This window comes from Nanorana parkeri, unplaced genomic scaffold, assembly GCF_000935625.1.
Source record: "Nanorana parkeri isolate BGI_ZX_2015 unplaced genomic scaffold, ASM93562v1 scaffold231, whole genome shotgun sequence".
Classification (NCBI taxonomy): Eukaryota; Metazoa; Chordata; class Amphibia; order Anura; family Dicroglossidae; genus Nanorana; species Nanorana parkeri.
Window position 1 is genome coordinate 894,189 of NW_017306499.1, and position 9,510 is coordinate 903,698.

Here is a 9,510-nt window from a genome sequence, read left to right on the forward strand (position 1 = left end):
GGTATGGTGAGAAGACCTGCTCCCTCCTGAATCCCTCAATGCAGTATTTGGTGCCTAGAGACCTACTGCCTGGCATGTTAATATTGACATAAGTGATGCATGGGCTTGTGCCTATGCAAATTTAAACTCAGTCAAACTCAGTCAATATTTTCATAGGAACTTTTATCAACTGCGCTGAGAAACACAAGGGCTGCCATAGATGACTTTAGAAGAATCCTAGTTGCCTGGCTTTAATAGATTCTAAAAAAAAGTCAGTGAGGTACTGACCTGAGAAATATGCAGGCCAGGATTTCTGATTTCAAAGTACTAAAGTCATTGTATCATCGTGATGGCCAGGTAACTAGCATTCTCAAAAGAAGTCTGCAATGGCTGCTTTCATATTCTTTCAGAACAACCTTTTTTAAGGCTCGAGGGAGGCAAGCTGTAATCCCGCCCAGCATTAGTGTGACACAACAGGTTTTTTAGGAGTAGTCACCCTATAACACTTCATTCTTTATATTTATAGATGTACTGAAAAAATTCTTGATGTTCCTGGAGCAAATTGACAGTCCGGATGGAAAATGGCAATGGAAGATCCATTGCAAATTTCAGAAGAAACTGAAGGAATTAGGGAGGTGAGTGGTCTCTGATAGAAGAGGTGGCAGGCTACATTGGGCATTGCTGTTAACCTTCTTCAGCTGCTACATTTTGTATACAAGTTGGACCCATTAGAAGGTCAAACTAAAACCCATCGATGAGGAAAAAATAAATAAATCTTTGCCAGTGCTTCTTCCACTTGTGGGGACCAGTGAACGAGAGCTGCAGTCCAGACCAACTCTTGTTGCTGCTCCTTGTCATGTCACTAAGCTGCCAGGGGAGTCTTCAGGACCAGAGAGGACCCTGCCTCAGGTGTCCACCAGCAGGCAGCAACATGGACACCCGATAAGGACCTTCGTACACAGTGACGCACATTGATATGTTTTCCATTATTTTCCTTTTTCAGGTTAAACAAAGCTGCCCTGAATATATTGACACTCCTAAACGCCTATCAAAAGAAGCATCTGGTGGAGATCCTTGCTTATCATAATTGCGATTCTCAGACCAGACAAGCTCCGGAACTGGACTGTCTGGTCAGACTTCAGGCTCAGAACATACAGCAGAGGCATCTAATATTCCTGACAGGTAAATCTTCTCACACATTTGTCATTCATGGTCTAGACCAGTGCTCCCCAACCTTTTTATCGCCGCGGACCGGTCAACGTTTCATAATTTTACCGTGGCCTGCTGATGGGGGGGGCGTTGATTGTTTATATTTTAGATTGTTTTGATTTAATAATTTTAATTTAATTGTATTTAAACATGCCTTCAAAATAAAATAGTTACACCAAAAAATGAAAGCGTTGGAATTCTTCACCTATTCCACCACCGAAAAACTGGACGAGATAGCCCAGCTGCTGCTGCCTCCTCTCCCCCCTCTTGCGCTCGGACTTACCCAGCCAGGGAGTTGTGTGCACTCACTGCAGGGGGCGGGGCTTGTGACACACACGTCTCCTGTGACTCGCCTCCCCTCCCACCGCCTGTTACTATGGACGCGGCCGGGAGGGGAGGTGATTCACAGGACCCACCCCCTCACTGTGAAGCCCGTCGGCAGTGCGGGGCCCCGTGGACCGGTACCGGTCCGGGGGTTGGGGGACCACTGGTCTAGACTACTGCACAACAATCATGCATTTACATTTGTCTCTCTTTTGCAGAAAAGGATAAATCGTTGTTTACCAGTCATGCTGAAAATGGAATTCTGGTGACAAGAGTGGAGGAGTTCATGAATAATTTTACAAACCTTGTTGGTCACCATAACTCCAGCAATGAAGAGCATTGCTTAGCACAGCTGGTAAACCAAGAGAACCAGAAAGGTATTGTGTTCTGTGTAACTTTGCATATCCTTGTATATAATTATAATATTAAAGAAGAACTTTACTAGCAATACTGTCATCTAAACATAGACAAATGGTGGTGGGTGGTTTAGGGGGCCAGATAACTTGTGACAGATTTGTTACTCGGTTGTATTTCAGAGAGATAAATATGACCTAAGAGCATATGGATGTTTATTGTTTAGACCAGAGTTCTTCTTTAATCTTTTTGCTATAATGTTTTTATTTACATTAAAACTTTGATGTAAACAATTGGACCAAAATGCAAGCTGCTCTAAAAATTAAAATCCTGCACCAGTTTCAAGGGATTGCTTCAGCATGCATTAGACATAAACCAATTAGAAAATCTTTAGCTTGGCATGTGACTTTGGATGCAATGTCTGGAAGTAGAAAAAAAATAATTTGTTGGTAGAAGGAAATGATTGGCTACATAATTGCATCTAACCATGACATAATGCAGTGTGATACGATTCCTAACATGCAATTAAAGAGATCCCAACGTTTTGCTACTGCAGCAGCTTGGAAACAGTGCACACAACTTGAAATATTTCTGTAGATACATTCTGCTGCTGTAGAGATGGCCCCTTAATTTTGATTTGGACTTTGGACTGTTGGCAGTAACCTTTTTTTTAAAAAACATTTACATATCAATATGTAGCACTTGGTCATAGCCCTGGACTGGGAATGTGATTCCATTTATCTGATGGTGACCATTATTACTGCAGTAATCGGCTGAGTTGTGCAGAACTTTCTTGCTGCTCTTCCTCATTTTGTTTTCCCGTTTAGCTGTTTAAGGACCAGATCTGGTCTGGAAAATGGTGTGAACCTGCCGGCAGTTCCAGTGCATTCCAGACCAGACAAAATGAGACGAGCAGTATATTTCTGGTCTGGAACAGATTGCGCTGGTGTGAACAGAGGTCAGAAATAGCATAGGGATACATTAGGATGCATTTTGGGTCCAGAAACGGTCTGGTCTGGAGATGATCTGCTGCATGGGGTGTGAATGGGCCCTTGAGCATGCATTTGTCATGTGTGTAGAATTATCAATAGCAGCTCTGCAGTTACTGGAAATGTACTGCGTAAATAAGATCCCTGTAACTTGTATAGACGGGTGGAAGGTGCTGCTTAAACTTTTCCAACATGTTGAAAATGTTATTTAAATAACTATTTTCACTCCCGGTGGTGAAAAAGACAGACTGCTCATTGATCCTATTACATGTGTATTCTCTTTTCTGCTTCATCTTATGGTGGCTGTGAGCAGTTGCTACAGGAAGATCGGATGAAAACATTGCTTTCTGGCTGCAGGGCTCCTGTCTGGACTGCCTGGTTAGCAGCCAAGCAGGCAGCAGTTGTAGTGCAGGAAGAATAAAGAACCGCAAACAGCCTGGTCATAGAACAATACTTGTGCTCTCTGCCTCTTCTATAGACCTGCGTAACAAACAAAACTCAGCTTGTTATGGAAACCTGCACACCAGATATTTATCTTGAAATTATGAATCATTCCATCACTTTTATAGTGGCCCCAGGTTTTTATCATACAGCATTATATACATTTCTTAGGGATCATAATGGGTCAGCTTGCATTTGGGTTCATTGGTCTTTAGGTCATTGGGAAAGTAACAAGTCAACTAACTCTACTAATTTACCAATCTGCCATAACCAAATTTAATTGGCAAACATGGTCTGCACTTGCTATTGAAAATTCAGTGTGGCTGTTCGTTTTTGTTCAATTAACATCCAATGCAATATTATACTGCAGTAACTTTTGGCAATCCCTATAGGTGTGTTTTTTATTCTTTGGTCTGATTGGGCAAAGCCTTTTTCTCAGCTTGCCTTCTGCTTCCTTTTGTAACTGCCAGAAGCAAAACTCTGGTATGTCTAGCCTTTGGCATGCTAGTTGGGATTTCCCAATGAACTAATGTTGTTTCTCCCCCCCTGTCTCCTAAAAATCCCAACTTCTACCCAAAAGGACGATCACGCCACCACTGTGATAGAAGATGAATTTTTCCAGTGCATGTTGAATATGAAAAAAGCGGCAGGAGTGAGTATAATTTTATAGTTATACTTGGCTTCTCTTTGCAATGCAGCTATCAGTGAAGCTGATCTAGAGGAAGACATGTCTTTAGATTCAGAGGACGAGATGCCACAGATTGAAGTATGCACACACAACATGGATCAAGAACCTCAAATGGACAGAACTGTGAACAAGTTGGAGGTTGTAAATTATTCTCAAACGGAGGAATCAAAAAAGACCCCCATTGACCCAGAGTTCATGCAACCTGTAACTTCAGTATCGACAGCTGGCTCTACCACCGGTGATAATGGCAACCCGGCTGAGGATTCGTCCAGTAATTTTAATGACTATGATAAAAGGCCATTGGCTATTTCACATTTCAACCTGTTAACTCATCAAACATTTCTTGGATCAATGGTATACCGTAACCAGACACCTGTGGAAAGCTTTTTCATCAATTCCTACGGCCAGTCATCGGATCAAGAGACCTCATCTGGCTCTGAGTGGGATCAAAAGTGGAATGTAAAATAATGTTTTTGGTTTTTTTTTCTTGTAATGTACCTGAAATATTTATATATCTGACATTTTTGTAAGATTCTGTTTTTGTTTCTTATACAAAGTAAAAGACACATTTTATTATATTTAAAGACCTTGTCTCTTTCTGGACTCATGACGTACAATGAATATTCTTTCTTTCATGTAATTGTATAAAAGGTTTGCACTTTCTCATTTACTGAGGGACACAGGAAGTCTTAACCTTGAGGTTATACTGCACCTAGGGGAGGATTGGCAAACAACACTGTAGGCCAGCCCCAGATGACCCTCTTCCATCACCAGCATGCCGCAAATTACTAGTGTCCTAGGATGGACTAACCGATTTTTGCTTGCACATTTTTTTTTTTTTTTTCTTCAATCAAGGCTCTAATCTACTTTGCTGCTAGAGCTTGTCTCTTAGATTGCAGCTATCTGGCACGGCTGTCCCCACCTTGGCTTTTGAATTGCCATATCCAGACATTGGGGGTGGTCATTCTGGAAGTGACCTTTGGGCACTGTGTTCCCCACGGAGTGCTTTCCAGGTCTATTGGCATTGCTTCAGCGCTTGCCCTGTCTCTGAAGACTCACTTAGCTGTAGCTCCTTGCTGGTCATTCAGCCGGCCTGCTCACAATTACTTTGTTAGCCGGGTGCCTTTTAAAACACCATTTCCCTCCTGGAAACCGCCATGAAAGGGTTAACAGTGGTACTGGTACTTAAGTGCTCATGTCATCCACTGGATGGATTGTCACATGCGTTCCACGCTCTTTCCACCAAACTACATTAAGAAAGCATCTCCATGTTGCTGCTCCTGCTTGTAAATACACATGGAACTTTAATCCATTCCTACTGCCCCTTGACTACAGTGAGTTAGGTCACCTCTAGCCATCCAAAATTCTCGTGCTACCAGCTAACTGGGTTTCATGAGTAACTGAGGTCTTGCCTCTTACCCTGAGTATTACATTACTTTACAGCCCCCTGCACACGCACACTGTGAGTCTAGATGCATAGAACAGTCCTGTAATGGGTGGCCCCCAGCTTAATGGGTGGCCCCCAGCTTACACTCTAAAACAGTTCTAGTGGCTGCTTGCAGCATGCCCTCCTGCTGGTGCCGACATCTGGAGTCATTTTGAGCTCTGCGGCTACAGTCTGTTTTATCATCGGATTCCTCTTTCAGCTCTGTGGCTGTGGCTGTTTGCTTGGCCCTTTTTAGTACAGTCATAGAAGATTTCATGGCCCAAATCACCAAGTTATTTGCCGACTCTTGCAGCAGAGGCCACAAGCATGCTTCTGCTCCAGATTGTATATCTGATTTCCGTGTGGCCATGGAGGCTTCTGAGCCATCGATTGTTGAGACTCTGATACAGAGTTACTCCAGCTCGCCTCTGAGTCGTCGCAGCAGTCCATTTCTATTACTCCCAAATTGAGAGACTATTTTGGTTCTCATCTATGTGATGCACACCACTTTGGAAACGGCACAGTCAACTGACTGATCCTCTAGTTTCAGTCTATGGTCTTTAAAAGACTGCAAATACTTTTCTATTGCACCCTCTGTTCCAATGCTTTCTCTATGAAGAGCTGTTTGCTTCCCCAAGCAAGTATTAGCCTTGTACCCATTTGGGGAAGATTTTGTACAAAAGTGCATGCTCTCTGTACTGCTTTGCTACATCATGGAAGCATACTGGTAATAGGAGGGGTTATCCTGGGCTGATGACAGTTTTTTTTGTTTGCCAGTGTGCAATCCACCTGTTGATGGCAGTATAACCCAAAGGTTAAGACTTCAGGTGTCCCTCAATTCCAAAAAAAAAAGGATTTTACGGTGAGTATAAAAATCCTATTTTCTGGGGGGATTTTAACAGTATTTTGGCCTTGACTGAAAACAGTTGTACATATGTGTTTTATTAATTTTTATGACCTTTATATAACTTGAAATAGTTACCTCAATATTTTCTATCTGAAACATTATGTGAGATTTTAAGGCATGGGAGACAATTACCTGAACAGTCTTTTTATAATAAAATGTGTGTGCCTAGCTAACATTAACATTGTTTCCACTTGAAGCATGGATCATGTCTATATGTGGTCAAGGTTAACTGCGACTGTCAGTTTATTCTGCCCACTGTATAATGACCCATTGCATTAAAATGCTATCCAAACATGTTTTATGCTTTGACTTTGTATATGTTTGTATTTGGTATGACAGAATTAATACCTAAGCAGTTCTTTGAACATTGAATTAACTTGCTTGTATACACTCTTGCAATAGCCATCCAGTTTTTAGCATTCATTTTTAACATTCAATTTGTAGGAGGCAGTCTCTCTGCATGGCGGACTCTGTACCAAGGTCTAAATTAAGTAGTGAGAGACCAACAGTCTCTGAAACAAAGTACTGCCAGAAGAGCTGGGTCGCTGCTTGCTTTACACTTTTCTAGGTGAGAGAATTCTCAGCCTCCCCCTAGCACAGCACTGTCTCATGCAAAGCAGCCATTCAAAATATGCTGCCGAGTGTCCGCTTAAGGTGGGGTATGCTGGAGCGGAAGCCGTGAGGGAGATCCACATATTCATGCGCATTGCTTACTGCTCCCTCGCATACCCTGTAGAAGTGACGGCACATTCTGGCTCCCGACACCTCTACAGGGCCCACAAGGTAGCTGTACAAGCTATGTATGGATGGAGTTCCAGCACAGCAGCCCACACTGGACCCCAGTTCTTTGGAGGTAGGGAGTGTGTGTGTGTGTGTGTGTGTGTGTGTGTGTGTGTGTGTGTGTGTGTTCACGTTAGTACAGTGTGCTAATTGAACAGTCCTGTACCATTAACGCACTATAATCACACCTATGCATTCTGGTGCAGGAAGTGCATTGCGTTGACATTCATCACCTCCCACCCACAGCGGAATGTGCGATACCCCAATGCCATGCATTCCATTGCAGTGCAACTTGGGTCACGACTTAATGACCAAGGACAAATGTGGATCCTGAGGTTAGACAGGTTTAGAGCCACTGATCTAGAGGATGCTGGTACCTGGTAAGCTATCCAGGTTGTCATTAAAGGAGAACTATGGGGTCAGTGTTTTTCCCCATAGTTCTCCTTAGGGTGACGGGAGGACACAAACTAGCGACCTCCCGTCACCCTAGACTCAGTATACTGCGAGCTGTAGCTCGCAGTATACTGAGACGCTGAAGCGGATTCCGACATTTATGCCGGGATCCGCCCAGCTGTGTGAGTGACAGCTGGCATTGCCTATCTAGAGGCAGAGCCAGCTGTACCCACCCCCTCCCCCGTCCGTTCTGCCAGTCAGCGCTGGCGGAGTGGGGAGGGGAGAATCCAGCCCCTCCCCCTGTCACGGCAGAGAGCCGTGACAGGATCGAGAAGTGAGCGAACGCCGATATGGGTTCGCTCACCTCCCGATCTACTGAGCCGACCGGTGACGGTCTCATTGTCACAGGTCGGCTAGAACTATGAGGTGAGTGAAAAGCACTCACCTAGTTCTCCTTTTAAAGATGGATGCCAGAGGTCCCTAGTCAGTGCCCCCCACCTGCAAAAACAGGACCTGGAAGACCTCCTGGGATTCGGACCACTGCCCCAGACATGCACAGCTGAGGAAGTCTGTCTGCCAATTGGCAGAAAAAGCAGGAACTTAACAATCTGATCAGGGCACAATCTGAACCGTCTTGCCACAGTGAGACATATGATTTCTTCCTGATGGTTTATGATGAACAAGCATACAGTCAAGTAAGCCAGAGCCCACATGATCTGCAACCTGGATCACTGATGCCACATAACCACTAGACAGCTACTATTTTCACAAGTCAGCAAGAGCGGCCAACGCACACTAGTGGTCAAACGTTTAGAACACCCCCTGTTTTTCTTGACATTTGTAATGTCTCAATGTACTCTGAAAATAAAGCCTAGAACAAAGAAAAAATTGGACATCCAAAAAAATTATTGAATCATTAACAAAATGTAATCAATTTTTTGACCATCTGCAAACGTTTGTCTACTTTAACAGTCAAACATTTGTGGCATTTCTACAAATGAAGTCAAATATTGTTTGGAAAGTTCTTCCCAATAATGTTGCAGATGCTCCCACCAATGTGTTGCACTTGTAGGTTGCTTTTTTCACCCTTCTGGCCAGCTCATCTCAAACAGCTTGATGGTGTTTAAATCTGGAGACTGCTTGTACTTGTTCTTTTCTTCTAAGGTAGTTCTGACACAGCCTGGAAGCATGTTTTGGGTCATTATCTTGCTGAAGGATAAACCCGTAACCAACTAGGCACACAGCAGAGGGTATTGCATGGCGCTGCAAAATGCTGTGCTAGTAGTTTTGGTTCAGGATGCCACTCACGCTGTGCAAGTCGCTGACTAGATCCAGCAAAAGAGCCCCAGACCATCACGCTTCCTCCTCCATGTTTACTCGATGGCATACAAAAACCCTGTGTGATGAATGGAAGATCTTGCATGCCGATTTATTAGTCTATACAAGACCATCTTCAGGAGTCCACTGGTGGTGCTTCATGGCCCAGTCAAGCCTCTTTCTTATTTTGGCAATGGCTTACTTAGGCTGGGTTCATACCTGGCTGTTTTTCAGCGCTGAAAAACGCTCAAGCAGTGAATTCCTATGGGCACGGTTCCCACCTGGGCGTATTGCAGCACATTTTGACGTGCTTGAAAACGCCCTACGCCCGAAATAGTATATAATGTCTATACTGGAACACGAAGGAACTTTTATGTATATAGAAAAAAAAAGCCATTTTAAAATATATTAAAAATAGATTTAATTTATCAAAAACAAGCTACAAAATTGACAAATACTCCGATGAGGTCTGATAAATAGACACAACCGCAAACACATTGATAATTTAACAGTGCGTTCTATATATAATTTAACAAATATCCACAAACACATCTCTACATTATATAATGGACAGCCGGAGAGCTGTCTGGTCCATCATCTTACACATCAGGCATCAAGCCGGTCTCCAGCTCCCTTTGTTTCTGAAGCAAACCCTGGCATGGGAGAGAAGGAGTACAGTAATGTTAAAAAAAAGCCATGAGGT

General features: G+C 43.4%; 3 protein-coding genes across 3 annotated transcripts in view; 2 read left to right on the forward strand and 1 right to left on the reverse strand.

The window, feature by feature from the left end:
• Nucleotides 1-3,927, forward strand: part of FAM208A (family with sequence similarity 208 member A) — a 57,746-nt gene extending 53,819 nt beyond the window's left edge. The window contains exons 21-24 of the mRNA XM_018556279.1: nt 506-614; nt 983-1,161; nt 1,731-1,889; nt 3,864-3,927. Coding sequence (XP_018411781.1) covers nt 506-614; nt 983-1,161; nt 1,731-1,889; nt 3,864-3,898 — 482 coding nt within the window. The 3' untranslated portion in view covers nt 3,899-3,927. The remainder of the gene's footprint in view (nt 1-505; nt 615-982; nt 1,162-1,730; nt 1,890-3,863) is intronic.
• LOC108786887 (protein TASOR-like) lies at nt 3,672-4,639 on the forward strand. Its single transcript, XM_018556281.1, has one exon. It carries the CDS (start codon nt 4,024-4,026, stop codon nt 4,450-4,452), a length of 429 nt encoding a protein of 142 aa, XP_018411783.1. The 5' UTR covers nt 3,672-4,023; the 3' UTR covers nt 4,453-4,639.
• Nucleotides 4,640-9,273: 4,634 nt separating this feature from the next.
• Nucleotides 9,274-9,510, reverse strand: part of CCDC66 (coiled-coil domain containing 66) — a 37,789-nt gene continuing 37,552 nt past the window's right edge. Inside the window, exon 19 of the mRNA XM_018556274.1 lies at nt 9,274-9,460. Coding sequence (XP_018411776.1) covers nt 9,407-9,460 — 54 coding nt within the window. The 3' untranslated portion in view covers nt 9,274-9,406. The remainder of the gene's footprint in view (nt 9,461-9,510) is intronic.

What these genes read in the sequence shown, in the direction of transcription:
- LOC108786887 (XM_018556281.1), top strand. Translation starts at nt 4,024, where the DNA reads ATGTCTTTAGATTCAGAGGACGAGATGCCACAGATTGAAGTATGCACA.